Source organism: Barbus barbus (assembly GCF_936440315.1).
Source record: "Barbus barbus genome assembly, chromosome: 38".
Lineage (NCBI taxonomy): Eukaryota > Metazoa > Chordata > Actinopteri > Cypriniformes > Cyprinidae > Barbus > Barbus barbus.
The window spans coordinates 6,408,074-6,430,507 of record NC_136716.1 but is presented as its reverse complement, the minus strand read 5'-3'; the positions used below and the strand labels follow the sequence as shown (position 1 = coordinate 6,430,507).

Here is a 22,434-nt window from a genome sequence, read left to right as displayed (position 1 = left end):
GGGATGGATTGGTCAGGTCTGGGTAAAGGGAAATGGAAGTCTACAGACGGGGATAACAGATTGAAATCTGAATGTGGAACTTTGTTTTTGTCTGTGAGGAAATACTTTTGGGGAAATGTCTCTTCGGACCTTTTGTGTGTCTTACCTTTCATGCGCAAACCATTAACTGGACAAAGAACTAGTAGATTCCTCTCAGATTTGTTTATTGATTTGATCAGATGAGCAGCTTCAGTCAATGCAGTGAACAGACCGACAACAGCAACAGCCTCCATTCAGAGCTGGTGAGTGACAGTAATGTTCATATAATGCAGATGAACGATATAGATCATGTGTTGGGATTTTCGCAGTCGTTTTTAGGTACAAATTCAAGTCAGTATTGTTAAATCCACTAGACGCAACCCGTGCCTTGTGAATATCCTCATAATGAGACAGTTTTTGCATCAATCATGTTTAATTAGCATGTTTTTAAAGCGTTTTAGTTTATGTGTTCAAGCTACTGAACGGAACTTGATATTTCAGTCTGTAGGCGAGACGGCATGGTATTTGTTTGATTAAAATATATGATGTTTCTTACAGATATTAATATGAAACATGCAATGGTTCCTCTAGCAGTTGTTTTATACAGTAGCATTGATTATTCATAATATCACAAGCAAATGCAGAACTACATGATCAGGACTTTCGTTTTGTATGACGGAATGAATCACATATTGCTGTCTCATGCCCTGCCTGTGTCTGTATTTGTCTTCCTTTGTTTGGGTTGTTGTTGTTTCAGCCTCTCCTCAGCCCATGACTGCTGCACTACAGCATGTAGACAGCAGTGCTTTCTCCTGGAGCTTTTGCAAATGAAAATGGAGGACGTGTCTCTGTCCAGTATGGACAACAGTAAGATGGAGGTGAGAGAGTACGCCTTTGTTTTCCATATGTTATAGTCTGCTTAATTAGATCTGTGTTGAATAAACAAACACATATGGGTGTGTTTCACCTCTGCGTCATCGTGGTATACATTTTACACACATTTCATTGGTTTTCCCAGCTGATGTGTCTAGTGAGCGCATTGCGAATGTGATGTGCCTTCTTCCACAGGGCTTTGCTCAAGAGATCCTGTCTGACCTGGTGGAGGACGCCTGTTTGGGTCTCTGTTTTGAAGTTCACAGGGCTGTCAAACAGGGATACTTTTTTCTGGATGATACAGACCAGGAGAGTATGAAGGACTTTGGTGAGAGTTTCACATGCTTCTTAAATATGACATTTAAATTGCATTCTGGGAAATAAGGCCCGTTCACATAAAAATAAATAACTAATAACAAAGACACAATAATATTCCATCTATTATAAGCACTTTGCTTGAGCTCTTTAATGGAGGATGGATTCTGCATTCATCAGCTAGAAAAAAAAAATAGTTTTGATAATCATTTCAACGATAGCGTTCCTCTGTGATGTTATCATTAGGTTTGTAGTGTGGACCTTGCTATTCTTTAACATGGCCATTTTGAAAATTTCACAAACTTTCACTGATATGACTGATATGAGTTATGTGTGGTTATTTCACTAAAGGGTTTAAGATGTTAATTTTTATAATGACTTTACAGGATTATAACTGTAAGGTGTGATCACATCAAAATTGCGCAGGTAAAAATGTCCATTGTCTAGTTTCATTAGTGTAAGGATGTATGAATCACAGCTAACACAGAGGTCACTTTCAAACAAAGCGGCTTTCAGTTGATCAAGGCAGCAAATTTAAATCATATTCCCTAAGAAATCTGTGCCCTCATGTGAAATTCCTGATCGTATGGATTCCAATTGACAAAAACTGGATTTCACCCTCAAAAATTCATAGAACAGACTTGTGGCCGCACCTTTAGACATGAATGGTTCAGAGCTGCTGGAAGGGTTTACGCAGATGCCGTAAAGGAATCATTCACTCAGAAAAAAGAAAATTCTATTTTTTTTATTTTGAGCCCATTATTACTACTGTGAACCACAAAAAAACACATTTTGAAGAATGTTCACGCTGCTCTTTTCCATCAAATGAGTGGATTGAATCTGCGCCGGTCAGGGAGACTTCAAGAAATCAAACCAAATGTAAAAGCACCCTCAAGCTCTAAGAATTATGGAAAAACCATAAAAGCAATCTTCATTACATTTGCATTATAATCTTAAGATCTCTGAAGTCATACAACCAAAGACCTTTTTGAAGGAAAAATTAGTTCACTTGGTAGCCATATTTGTAAAGGCAGCTATTTCGGGTCTGCAAGACCAGCTCCTGTCTACTTGAATGGAGAAATTCTCAAGTCTCAAAAACTGCTTGCCAAACTCACATTTAAATGGCATATTGACATTAACGACCCCATAAACGTTATCATCAAATTGTGTTAAAAGGCATATATTTCAGATATAAGTTCAGCCAATGTGTATGTGCAGTACCAAGTGCTAGTACTTTCTCCTGTTCATAGGAATATGAGGGAACTATCTTGATATATGTAGCTTTTTGGAAGAAGCCACCTTTAACCCAAAACTCTTGTTTTTCACTGTTATTTGTAGAAATCGTGGACCAGCCTGGAGTAGACATTTTTGGGCAAGTGTACAACCAGTGGAAAAACAAAGAGTGTGTGTGTCCCAATTGCAGCCGGAGCATCGCTGCCTCACGATTTGCTCCTCACCTGGAGAAATGCCTCGGCATGGGCCGCAACAGCAGTCGCATTGCCAACCGCAGGTATTATCACTGAACATTCCCAGAAAAAAAAATTGAATATAGATTTAGTCACGTGAACTCGAGGCAAACGTTCATGAAGGGTCGGTGCTTGTCTGAATGTCTGGAATCCTTTTTTAATAATGCTAGTCTTGTGACTGCTATTTTGGAGCATGTGATGGTAATGCGTGTGTATATAAATGTATATTTAGAATTGCGAGTGGCAACAACACGAACAAATCAGAAAGTGATCAAGAGGACAATGATGATGTCAATGACAATGACTGGTCTTATGGCGCAGAAAAGAAAGGTGAGTCCGTTATACATCACCTTTCTTTGCAATATTCTAGATTTAATCACTAAACCACTCAAGGGATTTCACTGCATAACTATTTATGAATGTATGCGTGTTGTTGTATTATTTTAACGCTTAATATTTTGCTTATATTTTGCTTTCTAGCCAAGAAGAGAAAGTCAGATAAGGTATTTTTACATTCTTTGAAACAACCTGTACTCTTGGTAAGTTTGTTTTAATGTTACAGATGTTCTGTTTGCTCTTAGATGGCCTCTCAGCATTTGTAGCCACAGGATCTGGTACAAATTAGATGTAGAATTAGTTTATTAAAGGATGTAGAATTATTATCCACAATTCCTGTCAATAAGAATGCTTTGGCTACTAGCTGTTCATAAATTAGCTTTCTAAAAAGTGCTGGACTGTAGCATATTGCACCTGCCTTTTCCATTACTATGTCTTTTTTTATTGGTTTCATTTGCATATCCTGGCTGCGGGCTAATGTTTGATCGTTATTTTTTGCGCAGAATCCAAATTCACCAAGAAGATCCAAATCCATGAAACATAAAAATGGTAGGTGTGTGTTTTCTTTCTTGTGTGAAATCTGTAATATTATATTCAAGTTTAAGATATACTCATGGCGAAGTTCTTTTTCATTCTTCGCTTAGAGGTTAAAAGAAGTTTGAAAAACTTGATCAGCAGTGGTATACTGGTAGCAAACATGCCAATGCTGCTGATAGTGGCATTTAGATGAATGTGTAAATATGTACTGCACGCTTTCCTCTCAAATATAAAAATAAAAACACAGAAAAAATGACAGCAATGGGGGGAAGCGGTGATTGAGCATCTGATCATATTGAATGTTTGCACAAGCTCAGTCTCTCCAGTCAAACCTCATTCAAGTCAAATTTATTATATAGCTCTTTATTCAATAGATTAAAGGAATAATTCAACCAAAAATTTAATTTTGCTGAAAATGTATCAATCCTCAGGCCATTATATAGATGAGTTTGTCTGGAACACATTTGGAGAAATTTAGTGAATGGGTGCCATCAAAATGTCTCCAATATGAGTCCTTTATCTATAATATTACTTTCTTCAGTGAAAAAATTGTCTCATGTGAATCAAAAGAGAAATATGCACATTTGCAAATGAAAACAGTTCTGAACAAAAATATCAATAGGTTTTGGTCTGAGAGGACAACTGGGGATGGACTTTTTCACTGGAAGAAGAGTTATGAACTTTTGAATTATGAATTTTCCTTGGTGAACTATTCCACCGCTATGACCTTTTCTATTATTTGGTGAACTATTACAAAAAAATCAAGCAGCTTTACTGTGTCAATGTCGTTTACAATTTCTTCAGTTTCTGCTATAAAGCAGCTCTCCAGTGTGTTCATGTATTTACTCACTTCTAACCTCGACAGACTGAAGAGAAGAAACGAACCGGAGAAAATTTCCACGTCAAAGAAGGCGGAGCCGCAGAGTGCACCTACTCATTATGTAATCGTCATGGACCAATGGTAGTTCGAAGGCGTTTACCAGCCAGAGCAAACTTTTCCAGAAAGTTGGCTTTGGCAAGTCAACTGATTTTGTTCGAAATGACTTCACAACAGTGCGTTCTTCAATTTCGCTTGAAGTATACGGGGCCTTTAGCAGCCATTCACACAGAGCATGTTTTTGCATTGAAAAACGTAACGTGGGGAATGGGGGGAAACGCAAAGACACTTTCCTTTAGCTCAATTATCGAATATCCATCTAGTGCATGTTTACAAAGGAAATCAATGGAAATGCAGTGGAATGCAAAAACACAATCCGTGTGAACGGCCTCTTAAGTTGCATTCAGCAAGTTCGAGGTCCATTTTAAATGCTTTACATGCCAGTTCAAAATATTGTAAGCGATAACGTTTTGAGACTTTTAGAGTTATTGACAATAATTGAAAACATTTTAATTAACTGTCTGGTGAATGGTTTTCTTGAAGCTTTGCTGGGTCCTAAGAGACTTGTGGAGAATCAGGACAGTTCGTGCGTGTTTCTAAGAGAGGAGGCATTCTCTCAATAACACTGGGTATCAGGAGTCACTCACTACCCACAGTGCCACACAGTTCACTTTATCACAGGATTGTGTGATCTGAATTATGCTGATCAGTGGAGGAGATGTGGACTAATTCTAAGTCGTTTACATGATTTTTTTCCATTTTCATCTTCAGAATTTTTTGCACAATCTCTCATATCCTGCTCATGCAGCTTTGATGGCTGGTCTCTCAAAAACGACACATCTAGAGTAGAGGAACTTGCACGATTCTCTCAGGGAGGAAGTTAGAACTCATCGTATCGGCAGACAGACGCTGGGCCAGTTGAGCTCTCCCATCACTAAGGTGCAGGATTCTTTCTAAATGAAATTGAAATGAAATTCTCGTTCTGGGAGGATTTTACAGTTAATAATGAAATCGTTAAAGATTTATTAGCAAAAAAATCAAGATCATAAATCAGTGTGAACAGTTTCCCATCAGGTAATTACTACAGTTTCTTATTACATTGTTTTGGAGAATCATGATCCAGTAGAGTATTTTCTTTTCTCTGTAGTTCAATAGCCAAAGTGTGGTACAGTTGTACTGTATTATAGTTCCATAGCACATTATCATACTACATTTTTTATTTTCAATAGTAAGTTATTGGTTACAAAGAGAGGAAAGACAGTTTGGCATAGACCTCCAAAAATAATTAAGGCTTGAGAATATCTTTATCGTTGTGATTTTTTTTCTTTTCTCAATTTTTTATGTATTAGATGTTTACAGTGTAAGGTGTCCTGTGCGGTCTCACTTTGTGACTGTGTATATATATTTGACTAGGTGAAAGATGCTGCTATCCTGACCGTGAGCCATACGCTTATGGGCATGTCATCAATGTAATAAAAGATCAGATCTCTGAACATGCTTCATGTGTGTGCTGCAAATATTTATTTCAGGAATTGTAAAGGCAAAAATAAAGTTCCAGTCTGTAAGGGTGTTTTCACAGATTGTTAATACAAGTCACGTGCGAGTAAACTGTCCTCTCATTGGTCAAAGTTCCACAGAGCTGGAATGACAATGATTCATTTGGAAAGAGAGGCAAACAAACTCTCTCTCACACACACACACACACACACGCGCATGTGTCATCTGGAACGACAACAGCTTTGAGGGCTTATTGTTGGTTGTTTTGTCTTTTTTTTTCTTTTTTTTTAAAATTCTTTTGGTAAAATTCAGTGCTTGGGGCTTTGGCTTCTTTTGGAACAATTTTTGTTGGCCGATAAGAAATATATGTTTAACTGGCCAATATTTGTCAGTTCTGTTTCTCAAAATTGGTTGTATGAGCTACCATTCCAAGACTCCTGATAATTAATACAAAAAGAAGAGCAATTGTAGGAAAAATGCTATATGTCCAACAATGGCAACGTTGCAGATATTGAACATCCGTGATTCATTACTACTACTCATATGCATGTGTTTTAGATTGTAATTATTTATCAGCCACAAAAGTCTTTATGAAATGTAGTACCTAACTCAGTCTGTGATTTCGAACGCAGTATGAAACTTTTCACTGTTCAAAGGAACACTTATATTTGGAAAAACATTGCTTTTGAGTAAATAGAGTTGTATGGATACCCTTAGGAAAAATGTGTTGTTTTTTTTCTAGTCCCAGAATATATAATAATCTACGGAAGCGTATTGCATTCACTTGAGGAAAAAAAAATCTACTCTGTTTTTCTGAATTAACGAGTTAATTATCTCAGAATTACGAGATAATTTTTCATTAAAAAAAAGTTTTTTCTCTGTTTTTCTGAATTAGACTTAATTATCTCAGAATTACGAGATAATTTTTCATGAAAAAAAGTTTTTGCTCTGTTTTTCTGAATTAACGAGTTAATTATCTCAGAATTACGAGATAATTTTTCATTTAAAAAAGTTTTTGCTCTGTTTTTCTGAATTAATGACTTAACTCAGAATTACGAGATAATTTTTCATAAAAGGTTTTTCTGAATTAATGACTTAATTATCTCGTAATTCTGAGTTAAATCATTAATTCAGAAAAACAGAGCAAAAACTTTTTTTCATTAAAAATAATCTCGTAATTCTGAGATAATTAACTCGTTAATTCAGAAAAACAGAGCAAAAACTTTTTTTCATTAAAAATAATCTCGTAATTCTGAGATAATTAACTCGTTAATTCAGAAAAACAGAGCAAAAACTTTTTTTAATGAAAAATTATCTCGTAATTCTGAGATAATTAACTCGTTAATTCAGACAAACAGAGTAGATTTTTTTTCCTCAAGTGAATGCAGTACGCTTCCGTAATAATCACTACAAATAAAGAAAACTTAATTTCTTTAAAAAAAATAAATAAATGATATTTCTTGACAATACTTGTTAATGATTAATTACTTGTGCGAATATTTTTGATTGATGTTTTGAGTAACATTTGAGTAGGCAATTTTAGTACAAACTGAAATATATAGTAGAACACTTGTTTATTTAACCACTTTTTGCCATTTTGGCAACAGTAAACGCACTAGAACAAACATGTTTTGTAAAACAATTAATTGAAACCGTTTGCCAGTATTTTATTTTAAAATAAGCACACATTTACACTTGTTCATATCCGTAACATGTCTTTAATTAAACATGATTCTCTAATTAAATTAAATATAATTACTTGGCAGTGAGGCAGGCCATATTAAAAATGTAACTTTTAAAACTTTGCCAAATTGAGCAACATTAATAATTGAGGGGGGAAATTACACTTTGAGGGTATGAGCTGCATTATCATATTCAAAGCAAAAGGTCTTCACAGTGTACACCAAATTACAAAGACAATACAATACATAAGCGGTCGCCTATTTAGAGGATTTGAGGAGAAGTTATTTGGCAACCCAGAGGGAGGAGATCTGAGAAGCCACACACACTGATAACTAGACATTGGTCAGGCTCTTAAAATGTTGTTGAGAGGCAACCATTAAAGTAAATAGGGGTTTGACATGCTTTTAGAGGAAGAGATGACACACTCGACGGATATCGATCGACACTTAGCGACAGAAGGATATGTAGATCGGTGCATTTGAACTTTAAAAACATTTTGAGTGACTCTGTAACGATTTTGGATTTGTTTAATTATTAGCGGGAGAAAAATAATATAAAATGGCTTATAGATCGGGTTTATCAGGTTTCCCCGTCAACCCAATAAACCCCAGCATGAACCCGGGTCACAGCAGCGCCTTGAGAATGCAAGCAATGCCGCAGAATTCACTCTTCAGAGGGATGGGTAGTACCCCGAACCAGTACCTCCAAGTAAGACGAAACCACTCTTTATTTGTGCTTTGAAGCGTTTCGCATCACGCCATAGCTTCAGTCTTCTGCTCTAATATAGGAAGTGTCATAGCAACAATGACGATTTAATAGCACATTTATGACAATAAACACTGTCATAAAATACAAAGATGCTTCTTTACAGAAATGAAAAGACTGAAATGTTTAATTATTTTTAAAAGCACTGTATAGTGAGGCCGTCGAAGAACATGCATCTACTTCCGCGTTTGAGTCGCAGCATGAACACAACGCGCGTGCTTTACTTTCAATAATGTTACCTGCAAACAATCGGGTCAGCATTAACAAAAGGCCCATGGTAAAACTATTCCGTTTTGTAATATACAGTGGTGCTGATACGATTATGTTTGGACTGGACGAAGTTTCCATTGTAATAAATAGCAAGGTGTTCGAACATAAACCATATAATAGTATTTACTGCGCCGTTGAGGAACTTAACACGCATTTGCCCATGAATTATCCCATGAACTTATAAAGTTAAAAACCATCTATCATCACTTTACTATGGTACCGCCAAGGTATTTTGGTAACACTTCAAAATATGTTCCTATTACTTGGCTACAACAAAAGAGCAATACATTTCTTACAGTATTAATCTTTGTTAACATTTGTAAATTATATAAAAACTGTTCATTGTTAGTTCATGTTAGCACAGGATTTACAGATACAATATTTGATTTTAATAATGTATAAGAGGCCTAGTTCGCCCATACATTTTTTTTTCACCTTCCACTTGTTCCAAACCTGTATGAGTTTCCTTTTTCTGTTGAACACAAAAGATAGTTTGAAGAATGATGGTAATCAAACAGGTGACGGTAGCCACTGACTTCCACAGTATTTTTTACTGAAATTAACATTAACTAAGATCAATGAGTGCTTTGGAAGTATTTTTTTATAGTTAGTGCGTTAACTAATGTTACCAAATGTTATACCATGTTTTTGTTGTAACCAACGTACATGTAGGCCTAGGCCTACATAAATGTTTCATTTTTTTCATTCTTTACGTATAATAACGGTGCTATTTGTTAGTGTCACAATAGTAATACTCAAATCCTATAATTGTACCCACAGCGCCCGAGTATGTCACCGAGCCGAGGCATGCCAATGGGGGGCATGGGGTCTATGGGTTCCCCTCTACCCGGTCCGTCTTATAGCGGACCCATGCCCATGCGACCCGGGATGCCTCAAGCCACGATGGACCCCACCCGGAAGAGACTCCTTCAGCAGCAGCCCGGTGGTCTTATGGGTCCGAGAAGGGGGTTAGTACATTTAGTATCAGTATTTGTGCATCTATGGCCACAAATATAAAGTTACAGTAACGTTCATATCACTTCAAATTTCCCATTGAAGTCTGGGTTATGAGGCCTTCTAAACAAAGGAAGGTTTTAGTTTTGGAGCACTAAGTAAAGTTTGTGTTAGATGATGTTAATAATGTGGCATAAAGTGGTCTGGTTCTACTATAGAGCAGGATGTCCAGTATGATGTAAAATCTAAGAAAAGCTTCTAAAGCATAAGAAGCATATGATTCTGCTTACACGACAGCAAGTGTCCAATACTGAACCCAAAATGTGTCATCTGCCAGCGGAGAGGCGTTTGTCTCTGGAAACCAAAGACTTCTTTGTTCTTCTAACTGAGAGGCTCATTTGTTTCATTTTGCCAAAGAAGCATAGCATAGCTGTGAAATTAAAAAATGGTTTAAAGATGTCTCATGATATTAGCAAAAAGACTAAGCCACAGGGCAGATTAATTTGATATTATTGATGTTTGCTGAGGCATTTTGAACACCCCAAAATGGAAATTTATTAGTTGTTCACCCTCATGATGTTCCAAACCTGTATGACTTTATTTATTCTGTCAGACATAAAAGAAAATGTTTTGAGAAATGTCCCAGTGTGGTTTGAAAAGACATGAAGGTGAGGAAACGATGACAGAATATTTATTTCTGAGTAAATTATCTCTTTAATCATAAATATTAAATTTGGCCATTTGTGATACATGAACAATTTACACCTGAAATTAGTATCTAGTTGAGGAGAGATGTGCTATTATTGATCCAAGCAATTAGATGATTTTTGGTTTCGAATGATAAAACAAGTGACAATTCTACAGATATAAAGAGCGTCTTGAAAAAATTTAGCTGACAAATCCAGTCACTTTACATTTACATTTACATTTATTAATTTAGCTGACGCTTTTATCCAAAGCGACTTACAATTGCTATATATGTCAGAGGTCGCACGCCTCTGGAGCAACTAGGGGTTAAGTGTCTTGCTCAGGGACACATTGGTGTCTCACAGTGGATTCGAACCCGGGTCTCTCACACCAAAGGCATGTGTCTTATCCACTGCGCCATCACCACACCACTACCACCACTACTGTAATAGGAATCCATGCGATCAGGAGTTTCGCACAAGGCCAAAGAAGATCCCCACCAGATTTTGCTCATGTTTAAGTTGGTCTCGCAAAATCTCTGTATTGAAAGTAATATATGTGAAAAGTGACATAAATCACTACTGTATTGACAATGGACAATATAACTTTTTTTGTTGACTGAAATTTTGCTAATGTGACCACACCTTTACAGTAATGGGGGGGGGAGGGGCAGAATCTTGATTTATTTTAAAAGATAAGGCTTGAATCAATTGTTTTCCTTTTTAATGTACTTTAATGGGTTATAAGCACGCCCAAATGGAATTGGTCAATTAAACCGTAAAACTCTTATTTATTGCTACAAAGCATTATTAATAATAAGCATAATTTAATCAAATATTTCTGCTAAGTTCAAATAATTGAGCATTTGAACTTAAGGAAAGATGCAGAATTTCCAACTTTTTAAATGTTTATTAAAAAGAATTGCTTCGTTGTAAAACTTGAGGACAAAGTTATATTTGTTTAAAGGGGTCATATGACGTTGCTAAAAATAACATTATTTTGTGTATTTGATGTACTGCAATGTGTTTATGTAGTTTATGGTTAAAAAAACACATTATTTTCCACATACTGTACATTATTTTTGCTCCTCTATGCTCCGCCTTTCTCAAATGCGTCGATTTTTACAAAGTTCATCGTTTTGAGAAGCGAGGTGTGCTCTGATTGGCCAGCTATCCAGTGCGTTATGATTGGCCAAATACCTCAAGCTTGTGACGGAAATGTTACTCCCCTTACCGTATTGTGATGCCATGTCCTGGCGCAACGAGACAAAAACAATAGGTAACACTTTATTTCGATAGTCAACTTTAGACATTCTACTAACAGTAAGTAACTTTGCAACTACATGTCAACTAGCAGTCATTAGAGTATTAGTAGACTGTCTGTTTAATATCTTCTAACACTTTATTTTTATGGGTCCACAACATACAATATACTAACTATCAGAAACTTTGCAAGTATACGTCAACTTCTTCTACTAACCCTAAACCTACCCTAACAGTCTACTCTGAGAGTTAGTAGATATGTAGTTGCAATTTAATGATAAGTAGTTGACATGTTGTTGACATGTAGTTACAAACTTACTTATAGTTAGTAGCATGTCTAAAGTGGACTATCGAAATAAAGTGTAACCAAACAATAAAACCCATTATAAACAAAGCATTTGTTGCATCCAGTGGGGACAAAATTACTTATTATAATGACTTGGGACTGTCTTTTCACGCATCGCGTTGCATCGCGCCGCGTAAACATAATCATGTCTGCATTTGTGATCGGAGAAACAACAAACAACAAGTGCTACTCTACACTGCTCAAAACTTGCGTTTGAATAGTCAGTGGCAAATTCTGTAAATATGAAAACATACTTACAGGCTGTGAGTCAGAAGCACCAGACTGTCCTTGCAAAGTTGGAATTGCCCCATTTTATAGAAACAGACTCTCCCAGGTTCAGGAAATAGTCCTCTGTAAAATGCGCTGCACACACACAAATATTTGGGTTGAACTGTTCTGGAACAGTGTTGTAAATACAACTTAACCTCTGATTTCTAGTTGTGTCCGCTTTTGGAAGCCCAAACAAAGTACTTTCGCTTTCACAACGAAACATTGCGTTTCCAGGACATGGCGCCGGCGGCAGCAACAATACTACAGCGAGAATAATAATCACGCCCTCTTTCTTTGCGTATACATTTGGGCGATGTTATGAAAATCTTCCCACATAGTGATGTAGACGTGGGGGCGTGTTTAAATGAGCGTGGACAAGTGTTAACTATTAGAAAGAATATCTCTTTGGGTTTGAGACTTTAATCTTTGCAACATTAGGGATCTTATCTATGCATGAACGGCTTGTAACGCTCCAAAGAGAAAGGAAAACTTGAAATTGCATCATATGACCCCTTTAAGAGTATTTATGTGGCATACACTTCAGTACTTTCAACTGTGCACACTGTAATTGAAATAATGTTTTAAAATATGTTCGTGTTGATTCATGTTTCTTACACATCTGCTCTACATTTTCAGGGTGAAGAGGCGTAAGATGGCTGACAAAGTCCTCCCACAAAGGGTGAGTTTAACCAGAATAGTACAAGTCTGTTTTTTGTGATGCTGAAGTACATAGTTTCTCATGATTTTGGTGTTTTTCAGATCAGGGATCTGGTCCCAGAGTCTCAGGCTTATATGGACCTTCTGGCCTTTGAGAGAAAGCTGGACCAGACCATTGCTCGCAAACGAATGGAGATACAGGAGGCGATCAAAAAACCCATCACGGTATATGCAGTGTAGTAATTCAGAAATTAATTCTTAGTTCAGGTATGTTATAGTGAACACCCCTCCCCCCTCCAAAAAATAGTCATCATTTACTCAACCTCATATCATTGCAAACCTGTATGGTTTTCATTCTTCCGTGGAACACAAATAAAGATATTTTAAAGAATGTTGGTAAGTTTTTATGACCAATGACTTGGAGTGACACAGATTGATAGATTTTATAGAAAAAGTACAAATCTATTTATTATTTCAATAAATAGATTTCTTATGTATTTATTACCTCAATGCTCTTTGTTCTACTCTTCCAGCAAAAACGCAAATTGAGGATCTATATTTCTAACACTTACACGCCTGGCAAGCCAGAAGGGGAGGAGGCTGAAAAAGTATCATCCTGGGAACTTCGAGTGGAAGGCAAACTTCTGGAGGATGTACGTAATGTGTTTGCTTATTTGCATGTGTGGGAAACAAGGTGAGGGTCACACAGTAAAGAACTCCATTTGCAGTGTTTCACGGCTAGTAACAGCTTTAGATAAAGCTGACTGTGTCGCCCCTATGCTTAATGCTTTTTATTTGGCAGTCTTCAGTCTCTTGGTCTTTTGGCCAGCTTAACTGCACTGGCTCATGTCCTCAGCTCACTCCTTCAAACCAGATGTGCTCTAAGTTGTTCCATGTTCCCAAACTCTGAGGAAAAGGAATTGAAACGTTGGCCCATTTCGTGAAATTAGTCCAAAAATGACTATGCGTATATTTGCCAGCTGAAGACCTCTGGCTATGCTGCCACCACATGAAAAGAGGAAACGATTCTTTCTTTTTCTTCACTTTCTTCTGCCTCAGTCTGCCTCATAAGTTGAGTGGTACTGCAAAGGGAGGGACAGGCAAGGCATTGCGCAAGTATGTACTGGTGCAATAGCTGTTTGTGACTAAGTGTGTGCTGCTTCTAAAATAACTCCCCCCAGTGCGGTCAGCTCCTAACAATGCAGTATCAATCAACGGCATGAACGCATTGCTCTCTCTCCCCTTTTCCCTACTTGTTTAACTTTTATCTTTGTCTTTATCCTTAGCCTGGGAAACAGAAACGAAAGTTTTCATCCTTCTTTAAAAGCCTGGTTATTGAACTGGACAAAGAACTTTATGGGCCAGACAACCACTTGGTGGAGGTATGATATTATAGAGTTATATGTTCATATTTTATATATTACAAGTCTGAGTTAATATGTCCCACATTATGAGTAAATCTACTTAAATCTTCATGATCATGATGACGTCATCAAACACAACATGAAAATTCTGGCATCATTTACTCGCCATCATGTACTGTCTTGCAGCAAATTCAGCCATTGCATCTGTAGTCATATCTTTTTCTGTATGTCTTAGTGGCACAGAATGCCTTCAACTCAGGAAACAGATGGATTTCAGGTGAAGAGACCAGGGGATGTGAATGTGAAATGTACTCTCCTTCTCATGATAGACCACCAGGTATATCATACACACATGTATAAAGGCTATTTATCAGGCTTGGGGCTAAAGATGCCATCAAAAATTTGAAATTTAATGAAAATTGTTGAATACGGTATTACATTTAGATCTGCTCAGGTTGCATCCAAGATTTATTTTTACATGTTGTTTTTTTTAAGCATAATTTTGGGCATTAGATCACAGTTAAAAATATGAATGCAATGGCAAATCCAAAGCTATGTAGATTAGTCACCGGTGATTATTTTCTATTTAAGGGATTGAATAAATGTAAATTTTAACAGCCAGACAACAAACTTTATAAACGTTACTTTTGCAGACATGAACTAATGGGGTCTTTAAAAGAAAATCAGACTTCAGTTTGATTCTTTTCCTAAGTTTGTTTGTTACAAAGTATATAGCTGCATCTCTTTAATGACATGATGAACCATCATCTTACTTCTCCTTCTACTTGACTTAGCCTCCGCAGTATAAGCTGGATCCACGCCTGGCACGACTGTTGGGCGTACACACTCAGACCAGAGCCAGTATCATGCAGGCCTTGTGGCTCTACATCAAAAACAACAAGCTGCAAGACTGCCATGAGAAAGAGTACATTAACTGCAACCGATACTTCAGACAGGTACCCAAAATGTTTAGCCCTCTTAGCAAGAAATTACATTTAGCTTCTTCTCAAAATTCAAAAGTTCTTCACAAAACCCAAAACTAGGTTTGGGCGACGTCAACAAAATTGGCATCGGATAGTGGTCGATCGATATGGGTTTTTTGAAAGCCGATGCCGATATCTTAGAAAACAGGGTGGCTGATATAAAGCCGATATAATTTAATTTATTTTTATTAATATTTAAGAAATTTGAAATAATTTGAAAATGGATTAAAATATAAATGTGTAAAATAAACATGCTTATACTTTAAGACAAAGTATTTTTCACAAATAAATATTTAATACATTTTTTTTTTTATTATATAAAATTATAATTAAAAAGGAAGTAAATACTGTAACCAACAGGGCACTCAGTATTCTAGGTAGTTTGTGTGCTTTGGGAATGATATTTTTCAAATAAAGCCAAGGTAACACTCATATTACATACAGCACACATTGAAAATTACATGAATATGACAGTGGGCAAATGCATAAAGCGCAGCATAATTTTAAATCATGAGTTTAAAGTTCATTGATCGCGCATCTCTAGTGAAGCTGAACTCTCCTCCTGTCCGCATTTAATTCACACAGACCGACCGTCACACAGAGAACACGCAATTATGCAGGATACACATGCGCACTTCACAAGATCTCAACTAGAGTCTGCAAGTTTTGTGAAATTAAATGTTCATTAGTCATTCAAAGATTTGTTTAAATGATATAAATGCGTATTTGCTGAATGCTGACGGCAAACGAGAAAGTATTATAATGTTTGCTTTTCTATAACTAATAACATTAAAGCAATCATTATAATACTTTCTTGTATACATTTTAATTCCTTTGTTTAACTGTTCTATCTGATTACTAGATAGGCTTCTATCCATATTAGACAGAACTGAATGACTACGGCAAACAAGAGGGAGAACGTGAGCACTGTGCGCTCAGGCGCTGCCGTTCTCAGCGCCTTCAAAATAAACGTCTGGCATGCCGTCAAAAATAAAAGTCCGGCCTCGAACATATCGGCTTAACAGAAAAATTTATCGGCTGATATTTGGCATTTTTCTCTTAGGCCGATATGTCCAAGTGGGACTTTTATTTTTGACGGCGTGCCGGACGTTTAATTTGATATATCGGTCGACCACTAGCATTGGACTATGTCTACAGTGAAACATTACAATGGACGATGACACTGTGGGGGTGGGGCGGGGGGGTTAGGGGGTGTTCCTGAAGCGTCAATCCTTATTCCGGAATACAAATAAGGATTGCTAACGTTTGTCTGTAAAATATAACACAAAATTTTTACGGTACATAAAATTTACCTTACCACATAAACAGAGTAAGGAGAGATGACTGAGGATGATGGCGAATGATTTGCAAATCCTGAGCACCACTGACAAACATCTAATCTTGTAAAATGTGTGGTAAGTACTGCCGCTCCGTAGTACGCTATACACAAGCATGTGCGATCGCGAATCTCGAAAGTGAATGTGAAGCTAAAAGGCGATCGTGCATTCAAAAGCAGTTTCAACGGTAGGCATAATAGCGGCTCCCTGATGCACGCAATTTATATATGGTTTAATTATCCATTGATAAAACTGCAAGAGAAAGTATTGAAATGCATATTTTCCTCCCATCTCGTATTTATTCCTTTTAGGGGTTCCGTAGTACACATCATTTTCTTTCCGAACACGGTATTGGGATGCGGGGGGTATGGGGGGGGGTCACAATGCCGGCTTAACATTGTGATGTCTATCAGCCATCGGCGATGGTCGATGGCATCGTCTATCGGCCCAACCCTAGTCAAAACACTAAAGCTCAGTTTAAAACTCATGAGAAAAGAAAAACACTGTTGAAACCCTATATCTAAGCTTTGCATTTGACACTGTCTGACACAACATGCTTTCACTTGCCTCTAAGCCGTTGGTATTACTGGCACAGCTGTGCACTGGTTCACATCGTACCTAAGCGATGGATAGCAATTTGTCTTTTTCCAGAAGTAGAAACTTAGTTTCCACTGCTTCTGACCTGTCAACAGAGGCATCCCCCAGGGCTAAGTTCTCTGCCCACTTCTCTTTGTAGTCTATATGCTTCCACTTAATCAGAATTCCTTGTAACCAAGGAATCAGATTACATGTATCCACTTTCCCCTGTTACGCTGACACTCAAATCTGCATTAGCTCCTGTGTTACCAACGCCTAACTTGGAATCCTATCCATCTTTAGAAACAATGGTAATTTCACTTAGGAAATGGAACTTTTTTTATTAGAAACTTATCGAAACACCATGCTTAGTGGCTGTATTTTTGCACCACTCTCATCGTCTTCAGAATCACGTACCAGATTAGCTATGCGCACTGTAGAATAGGTCATTCCAGGATGACACAAGTTTTTAATACTAGCAGTAGATCCTCCAACGTGTTCTCTCTGCCAAAACCCTTTATCTCTGAAGCATGTTTTATTAGCGTGTGCTGATTTTTTACCCTGTGAGAGCTTTTATTTTTTATAGTTTTAGCGAAAATTAATTAGAAAAACCTAATATAATTTATTAAAACAAATTCTCCATGAAAATAGCCACAGAATCTGGCATGGCATTAAACACAAACAAACAACCTAACAAACTTCAGAATCACATTCTTGATGTGAGAATTATTGCATGCCTTATTCAATGGCAACAAAGGGATAGGTGGTTATACTCAGTGGTTATACTGAGTGATGAAACTGAACCGAACTGCTGTAATTCTGCAGATTTTTGGCTGCCCCAGGATGAGATTTTCAGATATCCCCATGAAACTTGCCAGCCTCCTTCAGCACCCTGACCCCATTGTCATCAATCATATCATCAGGTGTGTGTTTGTGGTTCCTGTTCTTAATGTTCTCTTTTGTTACTCAACAGTTACTTTCCATGCTGTTTTGAAAGATTTTTTTAATACAAAATATTTGACCTAACAGTCCAATGTTCAATAACACTAATGTTTCTGAATATAGTTTGCACCTATATATGAATTTCTTGGCAAAAGTAAAATTGTATCTATTTTAAATTGGTGAATAGGGAGGGAAAAGCAACTTGTGTCCAGCATACATGTGAACTCCTGTTGGAAAACTTTGTAAGAAATACTATTGAAAAAAGTTTTGATTTGTTTAACTATTTTGGGGAACAACTGTCATATAATTCTCATACCTTCATCTCATAGTTTTAAAGACTATTCTATAATCTAAAATGTGTAAAATCATAAAGTATAGATTTGTAGAATGATCTGAATGTTGTTGTTTTTTATATCTGCTTTATTGCTGTATCATTTTGTCAGTGTCGATCCCAATGATCAGAAGAAGACTGCATGCTTTGATATCGATGTTGAGGTGGACGACCCTCTGAAGGCTCAGATGACCAGCTTCCTGTCATCCACAACTAATCAGCAGGAGATCACTGCCCTGGAGATGAAGGTGTGTGTGCAAGGACATAAAAGACACCATGTAAATTATTTTCCACCCAATCTGAAGTTTCTTACATATACAGTAGTTTTTAACCAAACATTTTCATTCTCCATAAGATCCATGAGACTATTGAATCCATCAACCAGTTGAAAACCCATAGAGACTTCATGCTCAGCTTCAGTAACAACCCACAGGATTTCATCCAGAACTGGCTCAAGTCTCAGAGTCGAGACCTCAAAGTACTTTCAATTTCCCTCATTGGATTTCTTTCAGACTTCTTTTATTTGCCAGCCGCCATTCATGGTTGTTTTGTCTTGGTTTATGCAGTTAATGACAGACACTGTGGGAAATCCAGAGGAGGAGAGAAGAACCGAGTTTTACCACTCACCCTGGGTTAAAGAAGCTGCTGGACGCTATATATTTTCAAAGGTGAGCAGTGGGCACTTGGTATTTCCTTCCATTACAAGACACATCAGTGGTCGGTTGCATAACCAGCTTAGACTAATCTTAAAAAGTTAGTCATCAATTATTTTTTTTTTTTAAGTCAGTTACAAATAGGTAGATTGGTCTAATTTGACTGATTACCCCTTGGTTAACTGCTGGTTACACAGTCTTAATATAGTTGCTAAGTTTATGCAACTGCTATAGTATCTATAATAGTGCAATTTGTTTGATTTTCAGGTCCAGCAGAGGAGACAGGAATTGGAACAGGTACTGGGAATCCGACTCACTTAAGAGGATTCAGACTTCAAATCCACAGTCTCCCGAGGAATTAGCTCAACAAATAGAGGAGAATGAAGCTTTCTGTTTGAAAACCAGTGAAGGAACTTCATGTAGAAGTTTGGGTGCTGGCATTGTTTAGTATATTGCTTATCAGTTTTAGCACTTGTACTATTACACACGTCTGGCCATATAAATTTCAAATGGTTTTACAGTAACTGGAACTTCAGTACGTATCTTTCTTTTTGCATTCATTTTCTGATCTTCTCTTATGTATTCTGAAAATGAGGCTTGTTGATTCAGTTTGTTGACATACTCATCTTTGCTATTATTACATCTTTTTTTTTTTTTATATATTTTACAGTAAGATATACAGTACTGTAGCTTGTTGGCTAAAACCCCTATAGGTAACTGATGCAACAGTTTCTTTTTGTTCATAAATTTTGTGTTTATAGTAGGAATTGCCAAACTCAATCAACATTTGCCATTTAGTTTTTGAAAGGTTTCTGACTGCAAAGGCTATTTTTACAATTTAATTGCACAGTTTTTGAGTTAAGATGCAGTTACTTATAATTAAGTAGACTGGTAACGAAAATGCAGTGTTTTTCTTCAATTTTCAATATTGTGGAGTTTTCCATTTGGTCTCTCAGGAAAATATGTGCTGCACTGCATTCAAGAGCCATGTTTTTGTGTTTCCACCCCAGCGGGAAATGCAGCACATTTGGTTGTCCAGCTGTTTTAGTTCAGTGTACCAGACTTTCTGTCTTCATCTTGTTGGTGTGTTTACAGAGTTTTTTTTTTTGCGTTGAAAGTCCACTGAAGTGGCAGAGACCATACAGCAGTGACTGAATTTGTGAAAGTTAGTGCTTCAGGTGTGTAAACCATCAGCATATTCTTATTTTTTCAAGTATTCAAGCCATATTTTTTACTTTCTTATAAGTAGTTCAGTGTATACTTCTACATTACAAAAAGCTGATGGAAAGTTTGTTTAAGTTGGATTTAATATGTGGTCATTCATATTGATGGAGTCATTTGTGTTTTTAAGTATCGATGACAGCAAGTTATATTTTTCATTAAGGAATATAGCAGGTTCAAGTTAAGCCCTATAATTTGTGCCATGCTGCTGATTACCACAGAAAAAACTTTTAGTTCATTAGGTGGTCAAAAACAAAATTTGTTGATATTTATTTGCTTAGAAATGCATTTAAAAGTTAGAATTTCATTTTAAGTAATGGGTTGAAACGATTTTGTGTTAATCGACGGCACGTCACAGATGTTGTCCATAGAGCTGAACTCTGAATTTTCCTCATTTTGTTTATAGCTGAATTACACCATATTAATGCTGATCTGAAATGCAAAAACTCTTGTTCCTTTGATTTACTTGTGAATGGATTGAGCTTTTTTGTGTAAATGCATTTAAGTTCTTACAACTTAAGTTCTGTTTTATATTTTTGTATCAATCAAGTGCTTACCTTTTTGTACTTTTTTTTTTTTTTTTTTTTACTGGGAAATCGAAATATTTTAAACAATAAAGTTTCCATAAAGGGGAATTCATGTGAATGTATTTTTGATCATAACATATTTTTATTATATTTAATGTTCTGAAAGACTGTTAACTTCAAGGAATTTTAAATGTCGTCATCAGATAAAATATTTAATTCAAAAGTAAGAAAACCAGATGTGTTTCTGTCTACTAGAAGGTAGACTGTTTGTTAGATAAAGCCTGATCATGTTGATGCATGCAGTGTCTGGTTAATCTGGTAATACCCATGTCCCTTAATACCTCACCTGCTCTACAGACTTTGAGTGGTGCATTTTAGAACCGTTTGGTTGGGGACTCTCATAGTTACATCTTGTAACACAAAACGAATATGGGATACTTGAGATGGCTGGACTTCTGCAGCCAGATTGCACAATAGAGAGAAACAATTCTCATAAAAAAAGGGTATCACTTTATTTTACAGTCCTGTTGCTCATATACATATTATGTACTTATAGTAATTACAATAACTAGGTACTAACCCTGAACCTAACCCTACCCCATTTAGTTACTTTATATTTCCAGAACTTTCTTAGGTTGGTACACATACTGTAAAAAAAAAAAAAGAAGAAAAAAAGCGCAACCAAAATAAGTTTGAACAGTCATTGCTGGTCTGTTTATTAAAGCTACTACAATGTAAACTGTATAATGGGGGTTCAAGTCTTGCCTCATACTATGGCAAGCTGTTTTAACATTTAATCCTTAAAACGTTCTAGTATCTACTTTCATGCTACTTTTGCTTATTTTTTAGCTATTGCTCTCTTCTCCATTAAATACTGGTGCTTATCCGCTTGTTAAGTGGTGACGTAAGAAGCGCTGTTTCCAGGTCCAAGCCTCACCTCGCTTCACTTGAGAATACTACCTCAGCAGCCATTTATGAGCACTGTTTATTCATATTAAATATTTAAGCTAAACGTTTTCAAACTTACAGTGTACACTACAGTCTCCGTGCTCACAGCGTCCCAAACACAAATAATTTTATATTTATTTATTTATATTGATATTTTCATTGTCTGGCTATCTGGGATTTCGGTATGGAGTTAAAGGTTAGGATTATAATTTTTTTGGTAGTATTGTATCACATTGCGAGTGTATATTAGCAACTTTTGTTGTTTTTCCGTGGTATCTGATAGAGCATTTGGACCCGGAAGCGGTGACGCGTTTACGTCAGACTTAAGCGGATTCCTTAGGTACTAGTACCTTTTTAAAAGATACTTGTTATTATTATTAGATACTGGTACCTATTAGATACTAGTACATATTAAACAGATGCTAGTACTTCTTCGTTAGATACTAGTACTTATTTCAATAGTGACTTCTATTGTTACTAGTAACACATTTAATTTTTACCATTGACTTCCATGGGGATGTGTCATTCAGATATCTATTATATATCTATAACTATTCAGTTCTGACTGGTATTTATACTAATCATGACTAGTACATTTTTTAATCAATTTATTTTTTTAGTTAATAAGCTACTAGTACTTATTCAATAGATACTATATATTTATTAGATACTAGTACATATTCCAAATGTTATTAGAAGAATTTTTCATAGTAAGATTTTTTAAATTGAACTCTACAGT

At 36.4% G+C, this 22,434-nt stretch overlaps 2 protein-coding genes across 3 annotated transcripts; both read left to right on the top strand.

Moving 5' to 3' along the window:
• The first annotated feature begins 5 nt into the window (after window positions 1-5).
• LOC306857649 (ataxin-7-like protein 3) lies at window positions 6-5,985 on the top strand. Of its 2 annotated transcripts, XR_013783127.1 has the most exons (9): window positions 15-281; window positions 776-896; window positions 1,087-1,219; window positions 2,545-2,716; window positions 2,905-3,002; window positions 3,153-3,175; window positions 3,512-3,557; window positions 4,411-5,361; window positions 5,836-5,919. XR_013783127.1 is itself a non-coding variant. In XM_079397678.1 (8 exons), the coding sequence occupies exons 2-8, from the start codon at window positions 846-848 to the stop codon at window positions 4,413-4,415; spliced, it is 528 nt and encodes a 175-aa protein (XP_079253804.1). In that variant the 5' UTR covers window positions 6-281; window positions 776-845; the 3' UTR covers window positions 4,416-5,985. The 2 variants fall into 2 exon arrangements, 1 of the variants encoding a protein (XP_079253804.1); XM_079397678.1 differs by having other exon boundaries at window positions 6-281; window positions 4,411-5,985.
• Window positions 5,986-7,817: 1,832 nt separating this feature from the next.
• On the top strand, window positions 7,818-21,398 carry LOC306858042 (SWI/SNF-related matrix-associated actin-dependent regulator of chromatin subfamily D member 2-like). Its single transcript, XM_079398402.1, has 13 exons — window positions 7,818-8,310; window positions 9,418-9,605; window positions 12,793-12,835; window positions 12,916-13,038; window positions 13,347-13,466; window positions 14,100-14,195; window positions 14,413-14,514; window positions 14,972-15,133; window positions 17,899-17,996; window positions 18,459-18,594; window positions 18,702-18,824; window positions 18,913-19,014; window positions 19,267-21,398. Exons 1-13 carry the CDS (start codon window positions 8,161-8,163, stop codon window positions 19,318-19,320), a joined length of 1,497 nt encoding a protein of 498 aa, XP_079254528.1. The 5' UTR covers window positions 7,818-8,160; the 3' UTR covers window positions 19,321-21,398.
• The last annotated feature ends 1,036 nt before the right edge of the window (window positions 21,399-22,434 follow it).

Coding starts and splice junctions, on each gene's coding strand:
- LOC306857649 (XM_079397678.1), top strand. CDS start 846: ATGAAAATGGAGGACGTGTCTCTGTCCAGTATGGACAACAGTAAGATG. Junction 897..1,086: donor TGGACAACAGTAAGATGGAG/GTGAGAGAGTAC, acceptor CTTCTTCCACAG/GGCTTTGCTCAAGAGATCCT. Junction 3,176..3,511: donor AGAAGAGAAAGTCAGATAAG/GTATTTTTACAT, acceptor TTTTTTGCGCAG/AATCCAAATTCACCAAGAAG.
- LOC306858042 (XM_079398402.1), top strand. CDS start 8,161: ATGGCTTATAGATCGGGTTTATCAGGTTTCCCCGTCAACCCAATAAAC. Junction 14,196..14,412: donor CAGACAACCACTTGGTGGAG/GTATGATATTAT, acceptor TGTATGTCTTAG/TGGCACAGAATGCCTTCAAC. Junction 18,825..18,912: donor CTCAGAGTCGAGACCTCAAA/GTACTTTCAATT, acceptor TGGTTTATGCAG/TTAATGACAGACACTGTGGG.